Source organism: Ciconia boyciana, chromosome 2, assembly GCF_034638445.1.
Source record: "Ciconia boyciana chromosome 2, ASM3463844v1, whole genome shotgun sequence".
NCBI lineage: Eukaryota > Metazoa > Chordata > Aves > Ciconiiformes > Ciconiidae > Ciconia > Ciconia boyciana.
The window spans coordinates 129,713,643-129,736,696 of record NC_132935.1 but is presented as its reverse complement, the minus strand read 5'-3'; the positions used below and the strand labels follow the sequence as shown (position 1 = coordinate 129,736,696).

At 34.8% G+C, this 23,054-nt stretch overlaps 1 protein-coding gene across 2 annotated transcripts in view; it reads right to left on the bottom strand.

The window, feature by feature from the left end:
• ANKRD28 (ankyrin repeat domain 28) overlaps positions 1–23,054 on the bottom strand; it is a 127,046-nt gene that overhangs the window by 10,697 nt on the left and 93,295 nt on the right. For both annotated transcript variants that reach the window (XM_072854036.1, XM_072854035.1), the window contains exons 9-24: positions 20,993–21,071; positions 20,426–20,540; positions 19,913–19,995; positions 17,389–17,452; positions 16,022–16,090; positions 14,287–14,427; positions 8,519–8,630; positions 7,855–7,881; positions 6,848–6,922; positions 5,334–5,535; positions 3,792–3,879; positions 3,237–3,354; positions 2,417–2,636; positions 917–1,004; positions 737–820; positions 73–218 (exon numbers count right to left, since the gene is read on the bottom strand). In XM_072854036.1, coding sequence (XP_072710137.1) covers positions 73–218; positions 737–820; positions 917–1,004; positions 2,417–2,636; positions 3,237–3,354; positions 3,792–3,879; positions 5,334–5,535; positions 6,848–6,922; positions 7,855–7,881; positions 8,519–8,630; positions 14,287–14,427; positions 16,022–16,090; positions 17,389–17,452; positions 19,913–19,995; positions 20,426–20,540; positions 20,993–21,071 — 1,711 coding nt within the window. The remainder of the gene's footprint in view (positions 1–72; positions 219–736; positions 821–916; positions 1,005–2,416; positions 2,637–3,236; positions 3,355–3,791; positions 3,880–5,333; positions 5,536–6,847; positions 6,923–7,854; positions 7,882–8,518; positions 8,631–14,286; positions 14,428–16,021; positions 16,091–17,388; positions 17,453–19,912; positions 19,996–20,425; positions 20,541–20,992; positions 21,072–23,054) is intronic.

Below are 23,054 nucleotides of genomic sequence, written 5' to 3'. Positions count from 1 at the left end.
TAACTAAGGCAACTTTACCCATAGTAAGATTAACAAACTTCAGAGCAGAAATATATAAAGCTTTCTCTTTACCAACTGTATTTGTCTGTCCATTTTCTGCAGCCATCATTAACGGTGTTTTCCCAGAAGAATCTACAGCATTTACTTGAGCATTGTGACTGAGCAGAAGCTGTAGACACTCAACGTGATCTGTAAAAGCTGCTGCATGAAGAGGAGTTCTACAACAGATCAAAAGACAATATGGCCATGTTCAGCCATGCTTTCTACTTTTTTCAAAGGGGCGTGCTGACTGTGATCCTGCAGATACAAAAGACTGGACAGTCCCTCTCACTGATCCTTTGAAATCAGTATTGCTGGAGTTGTGACTGCTGCCTTTAGAAAGTCACCTTCAAGTTTCAAATAATTCCCTCTATGTTGTTTATAATAAAGATACAATTTGATTCAGAAGAAATAAAGTCTGCATAAAATACTACCCACAAAGTGATACAATTTAAAATATGCTCAAACTTGCCTATATAATAAAAAGGCAATTCAAGTTTATTGAATCAGAACAGGATTTTTTAAAATCTAAAATTTATTTCTAGTGCAGAATAAAAAAAAAGATTCTTCAAAGAATAAAAACAGGGGGAAGAGGGAATTAATGTAAGTAGCAAATACAAAAATCCCAACTGATTATAGAATTTAGCAGAGCCACTCTATTATATTACATTCTTCCACTGTGCATTTACACTCTTACCTTCCTTTTGAATCTGTTGAATTTACAATACCAGCACCTAGTGTATCTATTAACATTTCTGCAGCACCTTCATTGTCATTTATCCTATAAGGAATTAAACAGGCTGTTATTTACAGAATGATAAATCTTTTGTTAAATACAGCAATGAAATCTATGAAGAATAATTTTGCACTTCCTTACACAGCACAATGCAATGGACTGAAAGAATTTCCTTCCATTTTCTGGAAAACTTCCTGTTCCAGGAGGAGCTCTACACAACTGTCATGGCCTAAAGCAAATGTAAAAGTTAGGTATTAAAAAAAGGTCTATTTATGGATTACAACAAAAAATACGTATCTAAATTAGACTAAGCAATATTTCACTTGAAAGTTTCAATGACACACTGGTTATATTCATTAGGGCTACATTTAGGAAATAAGACATTTTTGGAATCCTGAAAATCAAACTGACATTTAAGACTGTAAACTTTGTGAAATTTAGAAGGGATCTCATGCTGTCTGAAGAACATCCAGAACACTTAATTTAGTTCTTTACACCTCCACGTTTCAAACTTTTCTGTACATTCACCACTTAGTCTACATGAAAACATCTCCACCATTTGAGGGTTATTTTTGTTCAACTGTCTTGCTAAACCCAAAGAAAAACCAAGTCAATAGTCATAACAAAAGCTTAAAAAGAACATGTTCAACCTATCATACTATTATTTTCAAGATTCTATAGCCTGCTGCTGTACAGGTAGCTAACTATTGAAACTATCTGTTTCATCTTCGATGCATATATGCAGAGAACCTTAGTTCAACATTTTCTGTTGTCTGAAGATTTGTTTTTTCACAAGTTCTGTCAAATTTTCATTCTACAAATCAAGCATATTTCAGTTCTGTTTTATTCAGACACTGTGGTCACTCTGAAAATGGACCAAGCTGTAAGAGTTTAATTTTATGAATGTGATAAAAAGATGTTATTCTAGTTCAATTTATCAATGTATTACCCAGTTGCTTCAGCTGTGAAGACAGTCTAGTTAGTTATTCACTTAAAAATAATTTGTGAAGTGAAGCTCTAAACCCTTACTTCTTGATCTTTCTCTATCATATGACTCAGAGGTGAAATAAATGAGAACCTCTACTATGTCGGAAAGGAACACACAGAACAAAATCTTTAGCAAAGGAGCTGAATGAGTTTCCTACCTTTTAAGGCCTCCCTTACCCCCAAATTCAAGAAAAGTATCAGTGAAGAAAAGGATCAGTGAAGAAAAGAAAAATTCATATTGAATCACTTTTATATACTTTAGCTTCTTGTGCCTATCAAGGTTGATTTGAAGGAAGTTTTAAGATTTAATCTGAAACCATTCCTCCTAAGACTCCCTGAGAAGGTTATTTTTTTTGCATGAGTGGCACATTTCTATTCACAGGTACTATGCTGAATTTCTTGAAAGACTCCTTGAGGCATAAAACTAAGAAGGCAGTTTATAACAAAAATGTAGTACAAAAACAAACACCTCATATTATGTATTAGATGTTAATGCATTCCCCCTCAAGATATCACGTCCGTCATATTGTCACATTGACTAATAGGAACTGAAAGAGGACAGACTTTATATGTTACTTTTGTAAGTAGTAATAACCTCTATCTCAATATCAACAAATACATTTAGACCTGTATTTTAACTTTAATGTATTTTACCATTATAGCAGGCCCAATGCAGTGATGTATAGCCGTGATTGTCTGCTATCGCAGGTGCTGCATCCACAGATGTAGCTGACTGTAGGAGAGCTCCTAGAACACCTATATGTCCACATGCAGCTGACAAGTGTATAGGGGTTCGTCCCCTACAGTCTCTTAGTAAGGACTTAGCACCATGTTGAAGCAATGCTTCCACGCATTCCTCATGCCCAGTAACTGCCTGTGACAGAGAGACAGGAAATAGCAAGTTTGCAAATACTCATGTATATAAGCCAAGGTGGTAACTAAAGCAAGCAAACTTCAGGCAATTTCTTATATTTTTAAGTAATAACAAAATAAGTACAATTATTATTTTTATTCCTGGAAACAGCCATTCTGTTGGAAAAATACCAATGTATTATCATATTGATGACAGAGTCATTTATTGGAATAACACTGAATGAACTGCTAAATCTCTAGGGCTCATTCAATTGTCTTATCTGGCAGAGACTATAAAAAAAAATATTTGGCATATTGCACGCATCACGCTTTTCTTCCTCCCATTAATGCTACCCCTTCCCCATAACAAAAAGATGTACTTTGGGACCTTTCCAGTCAACACTTTACAGCAAGATCAAGTGACTCTAGAAGTCCAAAAGAATTCTGAGGGTATGGAGCAACCAGACAAAAGCTTGCCTTTTGAAAGCAACTAAAAAGACAATTAAAAACTAAGAATGGCAAGATAAGAATAATAAGAAATTCATTAACACTACATATTAAGTCTGCATTTGAAATTAATATGTATAAAACTGGAAAGGACAGAAAACGAATATTCTCTTACCCCTCTATGTAATGCTGTCCTTCCCCACTTATCTTTGGCATCTACATTTGCTCCTTTGTTAAGGAGTGAATAAACGCAGTCGGTGTGCCCATTGAGAACTGACAACATCAGAGGAGTCCTAAGCAGAGAGTGAAATAAAGTGTAATCTACATGGAAATTTAACAGACTAGCACTGAGCTGAAATATAATGACTACTACCCTTCTGGACAATGCTGTTAAAGTTTACATCATCAATGATCTTCTCTAGCACTACCTTCATTCCAAGAATGCCACTCATATTTGCTTTTTAAATACAAGAAAATAAATTAATATCCCCTAATTCAGAAGTCCTGATCAAGTTACTAGAATCCATTTTTTCAGCATCTGGGCAATAAGACACATTTTAGTTTCCTCCCAGTTGAACATTTTTCACCGCCAACATTACGTTTATTGCAAAATACGCAGTCTCATTTGTCCTAGTTCAAGTATCATCTCCCTTTAAAGTAATAAATTAAAAATCACCAATGTAAAATGCAATAACTTGTGAAGAACAGAATGTGTATCGTTTAAACTCACTGTCCATTTCCATCTTGAATGTCCACTGCATTCTGTGGTTCTGCATTTCCTATCAATAGCCGCAAACATTCTGAGTGACCATTTGTAGCTGTAAAACATCATAAAAATATGAGTTTTACATTAATTGCCTTTGAGTATACAGCTCAAACAGAACGGTAACCTGCTCAGACTAAAGCCTGTTAGCTTAAGAACCCACTGTACAGCTTTACCATTGTTATAACTTAAATGAAAAGCAAAAAATATGAACACTAGAAAATTATTTCAGAAATTAGGTATTCTCAACTGTATAGTATTAAAATTAATCTGTTCCAACTGTCAATTGCCAACAGGCATTTGTTTTTTACATATAAATGAGGTTGCACACATTAACCATAATTAGAATATATGCTTATACAACATCCACAAGAAGGAATAATTAAATATAGTAATTAGCATAACTTTTGCTTGTTTTAAGGCACAGGTAAACACATAACTAGCCAATCATACACAGACTTTGTTAGCAAGTGTAGTGTGTGCACAGTTATGAAACAATAATTGAAATCACATTTAGAAAGAAGGGAAGGAAATGTAATGCATAGAAGTAATTAACCAAGCAGTTAAAAAAAGGGAAAAAGAAAAGTAACAAAAAATTGAGAAATCACATTTAAATGCAACTCATGAAAGATAAATGATTGCTTGTTGGAGGGGAAATTATTTCTGACATACAGCTGCTGTATTCAGTCCACATAAGAACAGTGACAATTCATGCTTCTCTAGTGGGCAGAAATCCTAACAGAAGTTAGGAGAAGCTAAATCAAACAGAAGAATACAGCTTGTGCTCATGGACAACAAATTAAGTGGTTAGAATAATATTGTTTTGTACATAATGCTCTTTTTACTGCAACATTTCTGTAACACCATAACTATAAACGTCAATTTAAATAAGCCTATTTTCAAAGAGAGGAAAAAAAGAATAATATAGTACGAATGCTAGACTTTGAGAAAGGTAAGTTTATAGATGTTTTCTAGGAAAGGCAGCGAGAAAATATTGCAAAGGATTGCTATTATTTTGAAAACACTCAGGAGTCATTTAAATCCTTGGAAAAAAATCAAAGTATCATTTTCATGTCTCTCCTCAAACTGACAAAATTCTCCAAGATTCCAGTCATTTTAGAAGTATTTTACTGCCAAGACAGGCAACACAATTCACATATCTAAATTTGGGCCTACAGTTTGGGCTGCGTGAAAGACAAGGAGAGAAACAGGAACATGTCACTGACGCCTGTCAGCGCAGCTAGCCTAGCGAGTTGAACGGAGAAGGACAATGCACCCTTCCAGAGAGCAGTGTGGAACAGCACTCCTCGAGCCGAGACGATTTATTGGGTTAATACCAGTTTCTACTTGCAACTGCTTTGTTACACCTTTCTCAGCATAGCATATACCTTAAAAGTCATCGTCTATTCCTAAACACCATTTCTTAGAACATTAATGGTAGAGACTTCTAAACATGAAGATGATCCACTTCATCACCCAAAATTTTAGAGGTTAGCGGTTAGCACATACCTGCAGCATGTATTGGGGTCCTCTTTACAACATAATCTTTCACCAAGATTGATGCTCCCTGATTAATGAGCACATCTACACATTCCACGTGTCCCTTAAAGGCAGCAAGATCCAACGGTGTCCTTCCGTTATTATTCCTCACATCAAGGTCCAGCAGCGACTGTACCAGCACTTCCAGAGCTTGATGGTGGCCATGATAGGCCTACAAGAATAAGAAAATTCTTCAGTTTTCCCATCCTTCACGTTTTTCCCTTTCTTACCAGGATTACATAAATGAAACTGTGAAGATAGTATTTTTGTTTTAGCATATGGAAGAGCTACTGATGCAGCATGTAAGTAGTTACAATAGTTATGACTAATCTTAAAAACCCCACAATTTCAAGCAAGAAGGTTGGTGGGTTTTCCCATTTTATCCTTTCAGTCAGCAATTGAAACGTTCAGAAAATCGTCTGTCTCCAACTTGTGTAACTACCAGTATTTTGAGTACTGCATGTTTCATTGCTTCAAGTTATAGCTACATCACCCTCAGATTCCTTCAAGTGAGGAACATATGCAAACTTAAGTAATTCCTATTAGGTTTTTTTTAATAAAATATTTAAAAAAAGAAAAAGCCAGTAAAATTTGTAAGTAAAAATAATACAGTATAAATAACTACAGTTATAATAACTGGTAAAAGAGAAGGGACTTAGGGGATGAAACAGTTAAGAGATCAGAATGGACATACAAGGATAAAAAAATAGCACAGAGAATGCTCTGTAGATATGTGTCAAGACAAAGTATCAAAGTTAGTAATTAAAATAAACATCTACAACTATGGTTTTATAATTTCTGTAATAAATTTTAAATGTATAGTCATGGATAAATAACCTCTGCCCCCGGACAAAACTCATTTCCAGGAACAGTCTCTCTTCTAACTGCTTTCATTTACCAGTATTAAAGGTTACATTTTACTTTGGCCATATATATATATAAATACACACACACACAGAGAGCATGAGATTTAGGCTATTTTCAGAAAGTACATTGTGGTTTTTCAATTGCTTGAAGTCCAGTGAAAAGATGAAAGCTACATAATGAGCTGGTTACTCTGTATTTTGAGTATATTTGTATAGACAGTTTCATCAGGTCCTCTCCTACACTACTCTTTGTGCAAATCTTTCTTAAATTGTTAAGGAGAAACATTTCTCATACTAAACAATGATGAGGGTAAAACAATGATGATGATTAAGAAATGTCATCATTACTTATACAACAAGTCTTCTAAAAGTTTCATTAGTATAAATTATAACATAAATCTTAATTAGAAGATTCCAAATGAAAGCTGTTCCATGAAGCAAGTTTCAAGTGAAATGCAAAAATCACCCTGTACAGCTCACTCAGGAATATTATGTATGTATTTTTGCATTTCATTTATTGTTATTGACCTATTTTAAAAAAATTCAGAATGAATAAACCTGTATCAACAACTGTTTGCAATTAGATAAGCTATCATCACTAAAGAATGAAATACTTACAGCTAAATGCAGTGGACTTATAGGTGCTCTGTTATCTGAATCATTCAGCATATCAGTACCTGATGTTTCCATTAGCTGAGCAGAGAGAGGAAGTCAGAGTGAGTGTAAAAATCCCTCACTTTTTAAAAAACATTCAGCAATAATTGCTACAGTTTCCAGTATACACAGATTGAAAAATAAAGGAAGAAAAATAGGAAGAGTAATATAGGATTACAGTTTCCTTAGGAATTCTAGATCTCCTTCAACCTTTCAAAGAGTTTGAATTGCAATGACTGCAACCCGTCCCCCATATTCATCTCCCAAGCACAGTTGTTTAATTTTGCATAACAATGCAATAATTAAATCAGAAACTAATCTAAAATTATTATTTTTCCTGAAGCAGCCATATGAAATAATACAGATGAAATGCATACAAAGGGAAGACAAGGACAGGTGAGAACAGCTGTAGTAGGAAAAAAACCCCAAACGAACAAGTAAGCATTTAGATTAGGTGAAAAGTCAGCAAGAAAACAATATGAAAAGCCAGAAGGCAGGGTTGATTTCTCAGAACAGAAAAACATTTCCCAAAGAGAAGAAATGGACCCCAAAAAGGCACAAGTGTTATAAAATAGGATTAATGTCCATGTGTATACATTTCTATTTGTTTTCAGATGCGTTCTAAAGTTTCAATTCTGGGTCTTTTTCAAGACCATATTTAATTTAGTACACTAGTAGAATTAAAACATTCAAAGTGTTTGACGAACACCAAATACATACAGAACACTAAGTTTTCATTATCACACTTTTATAACATGGTCATACGAAAGTTCAAGTGAAAAAAAAAGGCTTAAAAAAGAATTTTCTATTTTAAAATTCTAAATTGCAATTAAATCTAAATTGCAACTGAAATTAAATAATACATCTATGCATTGAAGAAATGGTTGAGTAAGTCTAAGCAGTCTTTTTAAAATTACATGTTCCCTTTTGCTGTACAGTAGTACTTTAACAGTGAGAAATAATACACTTACAACATCCAGAGGTGTTTCGCTTGCAATCTGCAATTAAAAACATTCAGAATTCATGTTTGACTACACTTGAATATAAAAGTATAATTTGTATAAATGTACTGAATTGTATAACAGAGAAGATAAAATTAGCATATCAAATAACATACACATTTTTGCAAAGGGATTAATAAAAAACTACCTGAGGCTTTATTATCTAAAATTCTATTATGTGGCCATTAGTTACTGTAACTACATGAACTATTTTAAAAGGCACCCTTACTTTACAGGTTCTTCCTACATTATAGTTTGTTCCTTCAGATGACATTTGTGATATTTCTCAACACTTCTCAGTGTGATAACCTATGGCTATTTTATTTCAGCCATCAGGAAAAAAGTGTATTCTAAGTTAAGAAGCAAAACAAAACTAATATCCCACATCCTCAACCAGTTATGTCTTCATCTCAGAATGTATTATCTTTTTAAGCCAGTGTCTACCATCTTAGCTTCTCACCTTGCCCCTATTTTAAAGAGTACCAAATGCTTAAATATTTATCCTCACAGGGGCTGAAAAACACTATTGACCTAGCTTACAGATGAAGAACCAAGGTGGAGGAATCTCCTAGCCTCTGCATCATACTCTGCAAGAGCAGCTGTTACAGCTTTCATCTATGATACGTTTTCTTACCAATTCAAGACATAAGCGATGACCATAAGCAGCTGAATAATGAACTGCATTGTATCCTTGTTTGTCTCGGATCCCCGGATTGGCATCATTTCTTAGCAAGTATTCCAGGCACCTATTTAAATTGACATATGCAACCATATATCTAAATGTTGAATTTCAACTTTACACTAAGTGATAAATTGTTCCAATTCAATTGGAAAATAGAATACAGCACACAGGAACACTGATTTAATGTACAATATTGGCTAGGACTAGCGAACACCTAACTCATTACACCAAGTGTTCAGGTCAATCACAAAGCTTCCAAAATTTGAAAGAATCCTTCTCTGCAGACATCCTGCATCCTCTGAATTATCTGACTTGGTTAAAACTAGTATTTCATGGCTATTTTCCTCTTAGCTAATACAACTGCAGTTACCTTTGTTAATATAAGTGATTACTATTTTTGTATGTTTTTCTGTATCAGTACATTCTTCTCAACTTAATACAGCTATTGGTTCTCTTCTTTCTGAGTTCTTCATGGTATGTATCCAAGAGTCACACACACATACACTTCCACTACCAGACACTAATATTTTCTTATATAGTAAACACACTTAGTTGTTGGCATACTTGTATCCTACCATTCCTTACACAAAGTTATAAGGCAGAACATGATCAGCACAGTTTCAACCACAGACACTCAGCCAGGAGGATGAAAAACAGGGTATTAAAGTTAGCTCCCTCTCCCTATTTTTCTGTTTTTAAGAGACTCCATGCACACACACTAAATGATTCCAACCAATAACCCTACTTATTCATAATTTTATGTTGTCTACCATTTCAGCAACATTTTGCAAAGCCTACAAATAATGATAATGAGAACTCTGAAGCAGTAGCTACCAGAGAATGAAGATGTAAATTGATCTAGACTGAACTAACTGACACATAACAATCTCAGCTTCAAGAGCTTCAGGATAACAGGATAAAGACTGATGAGAAATGAACAGTCCCAGAATAAAATCAGGTTATTTTGCAAATGTATTCATGAGACTATAATAAGAGCCACCAAACATCCACATAGACACTAAGCAAGATCAAGATTGTAAAGAGCCTCTAAAATTCTGAATTAATACAGTAGGAAAGGAGGAGAGATTTTACATTTCTTATTGACAGAGTAAGATGATTCTGGTACTTAATTTGTCTCACTTTGCTCAAACAGTTCGGGTTATGAAGGTCTCCTCATGTTCTACCTTAAGCAGAACCTTCAGGATCTGAGAAACTGCACATACCATTTTACCTGATAGCAGAACCAAGACCGCGTCTAATTCCTAAGACTACCTTACTTGAGAACAGAACATCTGGTACTTCACAAAAGGCAGATGGACTTAAGATCCTTAGATCTGATCTCCTAGTCTGGGTTCACCAAAGCTGAATTGATTCAAAACTATCTGCTAGTATACTGAATGACTGGATCATTTGCTTCCAGCAGGTAAAAAAAGACTTCATGACATCCCACTTGTCAACACTGCACATTATGATTAGATTGCCTGTTGAGACCTGGGCACAATATTTTTGAAGAGAAGACCAGAAAGCTCTGCATGTGTTCTACACAGCTCTGAGCTCAAGAATACGGATATGAAATGGTTGGTCCTTTTGCCCTGAGATATCCACAATTTTCACAAGTGCTCTCTGCCTATAAAGGATCATCTGTTATGATAGAGCAAAATGAAGAATGGAATGGGTAGGTCTTCTTGCCACTGAAGGACTGCCTGACCATTCAGGAAAGGACCACCAAGCCACTAGGGGAATATCCATCCCAGAGAGGAGGAAGATTTGTAAGTCTTATTAAGTATACCATGAAGCTACATGCTGCCCTGTGACTAAAACGCAGGTAAGACATCACTGAGGTAGGAGTCATGCATTCAAATGCAATCATATCTCTTATAACTTGGAACATATCCTGCAATAGAAGGGCTTTCTAAAGACTGAACTAGAGCTAAACAAAATCTGGGAGGTGAAAGTCTAAAGACGCCCAGCCTCTGTATGGCCACTTCATCAGGCAGAAGTCCAGCAAGGGAGAGTGACACTCCAATCCTTCCCACATGGGTTGTTACAACTGTTGGTTTAGGACTATTTATTGTTCCTGTGGCAAATCCAGACAGGAGAACCTTGCATTGATAATAGTCCAGGAATACCTATAAGTGAAGCTACTTTGTACACAACACATACTTTGTATTATAGTTGGAAAGATTAATTCTGTAGGTCTAGAAGCACAGAGACATGCCCTTGGAATGCAGAGATGTTTATAGCTAGTCACCATCATGACCTTGAACTCGCTGGTGAAGCCATATGGTTTTCTTTAGTGTACAACAGGTCACTATCTCTTCTTCTCTCTGGGATGATGAAATACTTCTCCTTTATCAGTTAAATAAAATGCAACTGAAGCTAAAAAATATATTATCTTGTGAAATCCAGCTTGGAATCTTTCTTCCTTAGCACAGTTTATCTAAAGCTCTCACAGATTACCATCAACAGTGGTGACAAACGGGCCAGTTGGATACACTGACAATATGAGGGTTTTAGTTCCCATTTACCTCATGGGAAATTGGTAGAAAGTTAAAGGAAATGTCAACATTTGTAGTTGTATGATATGGCTATGCTGTGATGTCACGTGAAAAACTTGCGGTGGATACAGCAGGTTTAGATTTGAGAGGCAGGAATCCTAACATGACTTCTGATCAATGCTGTTAAGAGTAGAAACTTGATCATTCAAATCCCTGGAGAACATTCAGACCTTGGAGAAATACAGGTAGAAATTCTACAAAAGCAGCCACCTCCTGAGGGAAGACAGCATGACCTTGCAACATCAGAACTCTGTAAGTTCTTTCAAGGAAGGGCACTGTTCCATCTGCTGACCCCAGGCAAATTCATCATCTGAATGAGATCCAGTACCAGCTGTGATGAAATGGAAATACATTTCAACATGCGTAAGACAGCTGTACTGGGTCAAGGGCCGAATAACCTCATGTGCAACAACAGCGATTTGCTGAAGTGAAGACCTGACATTTGCTTTTCCATCCCAGACAAAGGTTGAAATCAACAAACCAGGTGAGTGAAGATGAAAGGGGCAAAAAGCTGCAGGAAAAACTATGAACAAGGAAGTGTCTACTTGCAAAGTACTCTGATAGGAGCGACACCAAGGTGTGCTCTCACTTTCACCATTTTGTGTCCAACATAAAGGATGAAAGGACTTAGGTAGGTAGTGAAAAAGGTAAAAATTCTCCTGTTTCAAAGAATAACGTGTGTAACACAAGATGTAAGTAACTTTACACCAAGTTCAACGTATCTAATAAAAAGCTACCTGTAAAGCATATCTATGTTTTTAACCAACTAATTCAGGTTTTACTTGCCTAGTAAACAAATGCCTGGATTTCATTAATGGCAACCGTGCTTGCATGTTTTTATTTGAATTGAAATGGGATGAGATTTCTGAGAATCCAAAGACAAGTCAATTTGTCCCATCAAGTGAGAACTACTGTCCCTACATTTTATTTGTCCAATTGTCTAACTTCCTTTGTTAATTTTAATCAATGATTTTGTATTAACATTCATGGCTCATTAATAAATGTTAAACATCACTGACCTTGGCTATCTAAATTTCTATACTTGTGTACTTTCTGTATTTGTGTGCTCACAAAAATCACAATACACTAAATACACTGCAGGAAGCAAAGTCTACTAAAAATCCTTGAGTACCCATTCTTTCCAATGCAAAATAGATAATTATTTTTGCTGTTTCTTCTCATGCAGGAAAGAGATTAACTTAGCATCTTTTGCATACTTAACTGTCCTCAACAGGCCTCTTTAAAAGGAGATTAATCAAACTTTCTGAAAGCCTAGATAAGTTAAATTTATTTCCCATTTATTTATTGGTGTACTGTCTACTAAATAATTCTAACATAGAAAGAACGTGTTTTTTTTCCCCTAAGATGCTGCTTAGTTTATCTCATTCTGCAATCATGTTTCTCTGTCTAGTCTTGTCAAAATGAGGCTTACTGGTGTTTGTTCCAGATCAGAAGCATTTGTTAAAGACACAAAAGAAACATTTCCAAACAGGAACAAATAGGAAAATAATTTTCAACAAAAACATCCTTGTCCCTAAAATCTGCCTTTAAAGATGTCTGAACAAAGACTATAAAAATGCACATAAATATCTCTGGAATTTCTATATAGATCATTTCCTGACTTTTTTTTCCCAGGCTTTATATTCCAGCTCAGTAACCATTTTTAGCTTCATTCCTGTTTTGAATGAGCTGAGCAGTACTGGTTTTCCAGCTGTTACTAATCATCTTGCTGCATCAATATAAAAAGCTTCTCCTCAGGCCATTCTGCTTTGCAGCCTGTCTTCCAGAGAGCCAACTGTTAATCAGAGGAGCAATATCATGTGGGTTCCAGAGACGGTTCTTTGAGTTATCTCCCAAAGCTCTGCAGTACTGCCATCATCATTTTTGCTCGTGCCTTTTACAAGACAGATGGCAAAACGATGTCATCTGAAGAACCATTATAGTTTGGAGGTTTTCAGAGCAACTGTGAAGCTAAAATTAATCCTAGCTCAACTTGTAAGAGGGCAATTAAAGTAAAATTATCTCAGCAAACTCCAGCAGGAATTGAAAGTATATCTAAAAAGCGGCAGACAATTTTGCTTTGAAATTTGGCTTTACATAAAAAAGGCATGTACTTTAAATGTTAGTTAAATGGCCATTAAAAGTATTCTTTATCCTTCAAAACCCAATCTGTAAGTTATATGCCACCTCGTTCCTATTGCTACCTCACCTTTTAAAAGGTGTTGTATTAAAACAAGATGATATGGCACTAAGCAGCACTCTTTTCCAGTGAAGGTGTCACTGTATGCATTTCAAATGCGATGCTGCACACCAGCTTGTTTTGACCTGTGTATGTGAGTGTGTGCACATGCAAGTGGTACTCTTCCCAAGTCTCCTCAATATATACAATGGTTGGAGCTGAAGTAATCGCATCAATTTTGTGCTATCTATATAAGCTTTGCATGTAAGCATTTAAGTCATTAATAACTATGTTAAATATAACCATTAGTTACAAAATAAACACACACAAGAGACATTTATGGATTTATGAAAGTTTCTGGATGCATTTCATTAATAAAAGTGTAACTACTTCGCAAAAATTTACATTGACAAGAGATAGAGTTGTAATGTCAAACACGAATAGTTTAATCAAATACCAAATGGATAAAGCATCTTATATTGAAACATTGCGTGAATTTCTATCCTGATGCAGGCCTACTGTAACTCACAGTCTAGTTTTACAGTGTATTTCTGACTAACTACACAGATCTTTGGGCAACATTAAGAACCCTCCGTAAAACACACCATCCTTCATCAGAATTTGATTTTAAAGCAAAATGACCCTACTGCTCACAACTGTCATAATAACCCCCACAAACGATATCTACTCAACCACTACACAGCAGGTGCGATTAAAAACTCTATTCCTAATGAATTCCTGAATTAGGACATCTGCATTATAGGACATAACCAAAAAATTACAATACATTTTACTATTGTTCATTTTTCTTAGAAATATTTGTTACGTAAAATATTTTATATACAATGAACAATCCACTGTCGAGTTTAATCTTTAAAAATATAAAAAATGCATCTGGCAAATCTGAAGGCAGAACATACAGGGAATTCACAAGCTCAAACGTTTCTAAGGAGAAAGGCTTTAGTACAAAGCATGCCACTTACTTTCCATCTGTGTCTGACGCAGCTGCATAGTGCAGAGGTGTACAACCCCTCTCATCAAGGTCATTCACACTAGCTCCAGATCCCACAAGGGCAAACAGGCACTGATAATTACAATTGGCAGCAGCATAATGGAGTGGAGTTCTTTAGTACACATTTAAATAAAAAGTACAATGGTAAATAACAGCAAAATAATATTAGAGAGACAGAAAAAGCAAAATAAAATGAAACTTAAATCCTCCTTACATTTTTAAACAAGTATTTGTGGTGAAGAATGCATCATTACAATATTAAAAAATGGGGCCATTTTCTAGGAGCCATTTAATAATGCAGAACAACATGTAGGGGATCTATTTGCCAGACAAAATATGCACAAACTTTGTATTAAGGGAAGCTTTATATGAATTTTCTTGTGTAAACATATAGAGGAAAATCAAGTTTACATTAGAAATATTATTTTTAGTTAAGTAATTTCAAGCCATATGGAAAAATATGCACAAATCTAAGAACTGCATAGCAACTAAACAAGGTCAAAATAAAATACAACAATGAACAAGTAGATGTTTTCGACAAACAGATCAGAATTTTGCCTAAGAGAGGCAAGCATTATTTATTTATTTTAAACTACACTAACATAGCAGAGGTACTGTTAAAGAAAACTTTTTAAAGTATACCTTGTCTTCGTATAATAAAACCGTGAAATATTAGTACTGATGTATAATCTCAGAGGAAACTTACTCCAGCTTCAAATACATAAACAATTCTCTAAATAAACCAGTTTGGATAAAATTTCAAAAGCACCAAGATGACTCAGAATTCCATTTTCTATTTTTAAAAAGAGATTGCTACTATAAATATCTCAATTTTGAGGAGACAGTCAGGCACTTCAAAGTGTCCTACCTCTTCCCTCTCCCTTAAAATTACTTTTTCCCATTTCTCTCCATTTTTAACTATTTAATCTTTTCCCTCTCCCAAAATAATTGCTCTATATAACATGCACGTTAAACCAAAAACCAAACCAAACAGACAAAAAACCAACTTCCAATGACAAAAGTTATGACAGATAGTTGTTCCTTTCTCAGGAAACAATGGAAGTGGAATTTAAAGCAGAATACAACTTTGGTTCCATAACATTCTCCTCAAGTCCTACTCCTGCTGTTCACATCCTGGAAAATCATATTTTCCATGATGTGATGTGAGATTTTACACAAGTACTGATCATGCCATCTAAACTTAAATAATCCTATACTAAAAATAGAAATAAATGTCATTCCAAAAGAGTTCAGAGCACAAACAAGGAAACTGAAAGGCATGGATATAATGAAAGGAAAAAGGTGAAGCAGTTATAATAAAATAATGAATTTTTTAAATAAAAAAAGCTTAGAAATAGCAACAGATTTACAGATTTGACTAATACATTATTTGGAAAACATCACTAATGTCCCTGGATGAAAGCAATTTAAACTCATTAATCCACGTTATAAGCAAAAAAGGCTCATAAAAATTGCAGTTGAATATGGAACTCAGTCTTTAAAAACAAGACTAAACACCTAACTTAACACAATAAACAAAATATGTTTGTAACATTTGATAACGTATGCTGAAGCATAGTTTATTAAAAACATCGTATCTTAAAAAACATTTAAACTGGAACACACAGACTTGCCCACATACTAATATGCTACTTCTGTAATACTTTTAACAGCCCTTTACAATATACAAATCTAGAATGTCTTACCTCCCAAATCTGTCCTTTTTGTTGAAATCTGCACCAGTATTTAGCAGAAGATTTAGGCACTCCAAATTCCTATTAAATTAATGCAATATTACTTGTGATTGAAAATTTTATTTCCTTAATACTGGCCCCTGCAAGTATCAGAACTGCTACACATACACATCTCATACATTATTTTTAATTGAGCTGAACGATCATATGAAAATTTTGATAAATATATTTTTATATGTAGATTTCATAATTGCAGGACCAAACCAGAAAAGAATACAAATTATTTCAAGTCCATATATAGAAATTTTATTGATATCAAATGGCATGCATAAAAGCACATAAACATTAACCTAATCTAATAGAAATTTCAATTCTTTAAAGCAAACAAGCAATAACACCTACACGTCACATGCTTTTTGCTACCAGGATTCCAGCATGGAGGCAAGTTTTTAATGTATATTTTTTAAGGCCAAATATAACTTGCAACATAATATTTTACTTTTTAGTGTAATTCATTTTCAATACAATATGATCATTATAATAGATGTACAATACTGCTTATAGCTTAACCACTTAGTAACGTTCCTAAACTGGAGATGAATGAGGGAATGTGTCACAACTTATGTGTTTTTATATGAAAATATAGCATTTTAACCTTAATCATTTGCAACAAGGATGTATCTATCAAGTATCTTGACTTGGAATGATTACTTAACAGTATTACTTAAACAACATTGAAACAGAAAAATGAAAATATCAATATCATGGAGTTCTTGTGTCCCACAAAGTGTATCATGAAATTTATTACCCAATTCTTCCAGGCAATTTTGAGTAGCTGCTATAGAAAACCTACAATACAATAACAATAATCAATATGGATCACAACTCAAGTGATGAGCAAGTAGTTCTGACTACTTCATCCACCTAAACTCTGGAATTTAATTATGGCTTTTAATTTAGTTAGATTGATCTTTTGTTTATGGATATCGTAAAAACATATTTCCCAAAGTTGCTGTTCTCCACCTCATGTCCTACAGTGATCTTAGCTGGGCATGCCATCTTTGAATGCTGTAAATTCTAAAAATTATATCATCATCCATGAGAATTTAAAATATAATTCAGTTCATCCCCAAGCATAAACCTAAGGTAAGGCTGATGATACTTGGACACTGTACTCCAATAATTACTTATTGAGCTGAATATTTAATTTATTTTTATTGTTTGTAGATAGAATCCATCTTGAAATTATTTTCATGTTTACATAAATTCCAAGGGAAGAGGGCAGGAAAAGCACAGAGAGGAAATAATAAAGAACAGGAATGATCAGCAATTGAAAAAACAACACTAAAATACAAAAGCATGAATACTTTTTTACATACCCTCCAGCTGCAGCTGCATGAAGACAAGTCCTGCCAAAGTCATCTGGGGTGTCTATGTCAAAACCTACAAATCAAGTGTTTTGTAAAGTCATTTGCATTACAAAGTAACACCACCTTTCACAAAACTGCTCTCATCTACTCTTAAGAGAAATGCTTGCTAAGCAAACTTAACAGCTATTTGCAAAAAGCACTTAAGCACTGAAAATTTACCTCATTTGAAACACATCCTTGCTATTCGTAGTATTTTTAAAAACAGGCATTCAAGTAAAACCGAAAGGGATAAGGTAAAAGACAATTAGCTGCACTGAGGCAAGAGGCTATATTCTTTCCTATCCTATTTGCCTGCTAGTATTTCTGTATAATTTAGTATTGAATATAAAATATAGGAAGGTAATAGAAAATTTAAGAATATGCTAGAATCTATCCATGTTATGCAGAGATTTTTTTTTTTTAATAAAGAGGGGGATGTCAGCATTACTAAATCCTTAATTTAGTACTATACTAAACACTTAAATTTCATCCTTGAGTTTACCTCTTTAGTCCTAGAGAAATAACTTTGTTAAGCTGGAGTGAAGGCTGTAAATAGCAATTACTTACAGAGGAGCCCTTTAGAGAACATCGTAGTTTTCTCTTCCCAAAATGTGTGAACTATGGAACTTCAAATTTGAGATCACAAACTTTAACTATGCAATTCCACATTTAACCATATACTTTGACATGAAGATTACTATTTAAATCACGTTTCAAAGCTACATTTTTGGTTTGAGAAAACTACTATATCCCCCTAAAAGTCTTGCTCTTGTATAAAAGTCTTGCTCTTGTATAACAAAACTTACTCATTAAATCTCCAGTTTTGGTACTTTTGCCTGGGAATGCAAATTCCCCCCCCACCCCCATTTTTAAGAATTATTCAACAACGATAAATAGAGAACAACACAGGATGTATTATTCAAGAGTACTCCTCTTCAAGACTGTTTTCCTACTCCATATTCCCCAAAACATAGGTTTCGTATGCTCCACTAAGTTCTCCTCCCATTTCAATAGGCAGTGATATACAGCAAACAATTTAAGAAAGTTTACCAATCTGATTTGGAAAGCAGTCTTTGATGCCTTTCCACATCCCTAGGTTGCTTGTCTAACACCACTGACTACTTAAATGTCATTCAGTACTGGGACTAGGCAGATTGATGATTTTTTTTTTTTAAGGTCTGCACATGAATATTAATGAATTTAAAAATAAGAGATTCTTAATTTACATAAATGAGGCTCTTCCTCCCAAAACCAAAAGGGCACATAGTCTGCAGATACCAAACCCCACACCAAGAGCGTGTACTAATAAGCTGGTAGCAGTATCTAGTCTTTCCAGTCTGGAGGCTGAACATACTCTTCAAGCCCTTATGTGCTCCAGGCTACATTTACATCCAAGTTTGCTCAACTCATCTAAAAGTCACAGAAACCACTTGCAAGTCTTCCGCAGGGATTCCTTTGCCATATTGAATCTCCAGTAAGGGCACAGCCAGCACAGCACCATGTGCAGAAAGGAGAAAGAGCCAGAGTATTCCTCATTTTGAACGCACCCAATTGAAATATGGTCAACTATAGGACAGTTCTTTCCTGGAGCAAATCCTTGCAACCTTGTCCGTAACAGGACAGTGAAATAAGCCTTACTGGTGGTAGTTTTAGTTATACTCCTTTAGTTCTTCTCCCAGGCTTCCCTGGCAGACAGTATAAAGCTGGGTAAGCAACTTCTTACTCTTCTTTTTCCCCAACCCTCTGCCCCCACTTTTCTTTTGTCAAAAACCATGAAGTGCCTTCAGATTAATGTAGAACCATTTAGTTTATTCTTCTGTTCCTGTAGCTTCCACAATCCTTCAGACAAATCTACTTTCTCAGAATTGCAATGGTTCAAAGACCTTAGAATTCACACCAGCGCACTCTGGACAACAAGGTAAGTAATAACCTTACAACCATCCGCAAGTTCAGGGAGGAATCAAACAATGAAAGAAAAGCACCATTCGGGTTGCATTTAATTAACAATAAACCACCAACGCAACAGTTTCTTAATGTAGCAGTCCATAGAGTCTTCAGAGCTATTAGGTGCCCACTACAGCAATAGATAAGAATAGACTGAGCTAAAGACATCATGGAAGGGAAATGGAGGATGCTCCATGAAGTAATTTAAGAGAACATTAGTGTTTCTCCTTGAAGTTGCATTATGGTCTGAACCAGTCATCCCACCTCTATGGCCAACTTAAAATGCACAAACACAACATTTAAAAAGTTATAGACGCATTATTTCAATTTGGATGATTTTATTTTTATTTTTTTTTTTAATTACTTCTGTAAAAGTTTGCATTCACTTTAACTATGGACTGTCTCTTAAAAAAACAAGCACTGGACCCAGGCTACTAGTAAACTATAAAGATTTTTATGTATTACTAAATTAAGACTTAATTAAAAGCTATTCTATAGAATTAAAAAACAAAGGACAAAGCAGCCATAAGATTTTTAAAGAGTATCCTACCTGATGAGAGGAGCTTTCTGCAGCAGTCTGAAAATCCACTTAATGCTGCCAAATGGAGAGGAAACATCCCATGTATACCCCGCCTAAGATACACCATAATCAGGTATCACAGTTTCATTACAATTAAAATAAAACAAACATGATTGTGTGCCAAAGTGCACGTGCATGGTGGATTCAACAAACCACCTAATTAGAATACCGAGCCTTAGGAAAACTTCACCTATTAAACACTTTCTTACAAGCCAGCAGGATGCATTAAGTCAGCGCAACAGCCTATTAAAACTTCCAGAGCTTTTACTTCAAATACATTAGAGGAAAATCTATTTCTCTTTCTTTTTGTACAAATTGCGATGTTCTGAGTAGCTACTTAAAAGTACAGTACAGGATACTATACAAATATTTCCTATTTCAAGTTGAAAATGATATTACAAAAAAATCATACTAGTCTTGTTAATCTAATAAATACATTTCTAAATGATCTCAGCTTGCATTCATGTCAGTAAAGTCACCTACTTTGCAGTGTCAGCACCACTCGTAATCAGAGTGTTGATTAATAGCTCATGGCCATATCTAGCTGCTATGTGCAAAGGAGTATTTCCATTCTTATCTTCACAGTCTATTTCAGCTCCTATAATAAAAAGTAATTACTAAGTAAGAATATATGTAGGCACACAGATACTTTTGTTAGAAAAACAGCACTGATGATAATTTAAGCAACATTAATAATTGTCCATGAATGACTACTTTGGATTTAAAATCTATACAACTTTCAGTGGTATTTAGTATTAATAATAAGCAAAATAGAGAGAAGCATTTTATTATGTAACCATATGGGACAAACTTTCTGCCACCTGGGTTATGGAAGAGAAATGAATGTATTTTCCTGCATTCTGAAAAATAAATGGTTCTTCAATGTAACTTATCAAACTGTAAAGGAGATACGCCAGACTCTGACATTAACTGAACTACTACTGGACACTGGATATGAAAAAACGTTCAGTACACTTATCAATACAAGAGGAGGAAAATATTCATAATACTGGAAAGCTGATGACAAAAGTACTCCCTCCGCCCTTTTACCATTTTGAATGATGGTTTGAGATCTTGAAAATCTACCATGGATCGCTGTCATGTGCAACGGTGTTTTCCCATCTTTACTCTGGAAAAGAAAAACAACCACAACCCAGTGTTTACTTATGGCCAGTAATAGTAATCCACCAGAACTGATCAAAAAAGAAAGAGGACATTCTTTGACTTTCTTCTCTCCCCTCTACTCCCTCCTTTAAATTGTTTCTATGCACTTCTGCAAGACAGATGGTGGCAGTGACAAGTCAGCATGACAGGGCAAGCTTTTCGAAAGAGCTGCTCTGAATCACTCTTCCAGCTGTGAGTGACAACCCAGTGATGCCCACTCACTCACAGTTATGCCTTTAGGATAATCACTCTCAAGAGGATGATGACAGCGCACAACTTTAGCAACAAGACTATGTCCAACTCTTCCCCCATCCAAGTCTAAAACAAAACAATGCTTCTTTAAATTAAGTTTGTTTCTTGAAAGAAAATAGCTTTATTTACTATATAGAGGTTTACACATTATATTAGAAGACAACACCTTAAAAAGCTCATGTGTTTCACAGAAATTTCTGTGAAGTGATATTTGTAAGCAATTTATCATAAACCACAAGTAATCCTGGGGTAGAACTATTCAACCATAATTGGTACTGTATGTTTGACACACATATCAAATGTGCACTTAGTCATTCACCCAGTAAAGATGTCCTTCAAGTAGGCCAACAGTAATACATAAGGAAATTTCAATTTTTAACAGCACAATCTCAATGCACTTACAAAACAAGTTTTTTCTGTTATTATTACTTTAGGATGATTTTTTCCCCCCTGTACTGTATCATAGGTAATGGGAAAGGTTTACTGCAGAAAAAAGTTCCTACAAATGCACACAAAAATTGCAAACATGACACTCAGAATATAAAAGCACTCTTGGACACACATGCATACCACATCTTTACATTTTAAACACCGGCTTTGAAGAGTATGAAATGTTCACAAAATACAAAGTTAAAAAAGACAAAAGATGGTAGGGGGAACATACAATATGAACATATGTATTGAAATATCATTAATTGCTGTCATGTGCAAAAGCGTCTTCCTATCTCTACTCTTCCTTTGGAACCAAATGGCAAAGCTTCTATGGATGTGTTACTGAAAGTCTGCTGAAGACCCTTTTAGACAGAGTTGAACGTGGAATTTTTAGTTGTGTCACTGCACAGAGCAGCATACACCACCTAGAACAATGCAATTATGGGAAACATTGTCTTCTCAGACCCAGACTGAAAGAAATAAAACACTTGATAATGACAGCCAAGTTATCTCCAGATGTTTCAGCTAGCAGATTTCTTTGACTGTAAATAATCCAAAAGACACATCCACATATCCATAGCAGATGCAAAGAAACACAAAAAATGGGGTTGAAATCCACTTGAGGGATTGGACAATCGATTTTACTTCTGTCATTGGAGACTTTAAGAAAAGGCCAAATAAACACATCCTAAGTGATGACTTCCCCAAGCAATCTCTATGCTCTGATTTTCTTACGAAGAGAATTTTCTTTTCATGTCTACCTTTCATCTTTCTCCCCACAGTTTTGTTCTACTCTCTTTATCCAACCATTAATATTCTCTGTGTCCAACTACTTTCCTCCTTTAAAACAATTGTTACACATCTGGTGTTTCTTTCCCTCACTTTTCTCCTTCTTTAAGCTGAAGAATCAATTAATTTAAAGAAAAATGATTACATAAAGTCAGCTTCGTTGGAGTGAGTGACCAAAAGCTGCTTTGGTAACTAACATTCTAAACTTTAAAAGGGGAAATTTTGAGAAAGTATAAATTAATACTAAATATATATGTAAGTATAAATAATATATAAATATATATTTAAGTATAAATTAATAATAAATTAGTGAAGTAACAGACAGAATAACTTAAAGGCTCAGATAAAGAGGCCTGCAATCTCACTGGATCAGATATGCTAAATCTGTATCTCAAAGGAAGGCTAATGAAGAGTAAGAAGATGGAGCAGAAAAAAGTAGATCCAAGTCTCACTGAGCACATTAATAAAGTACCTT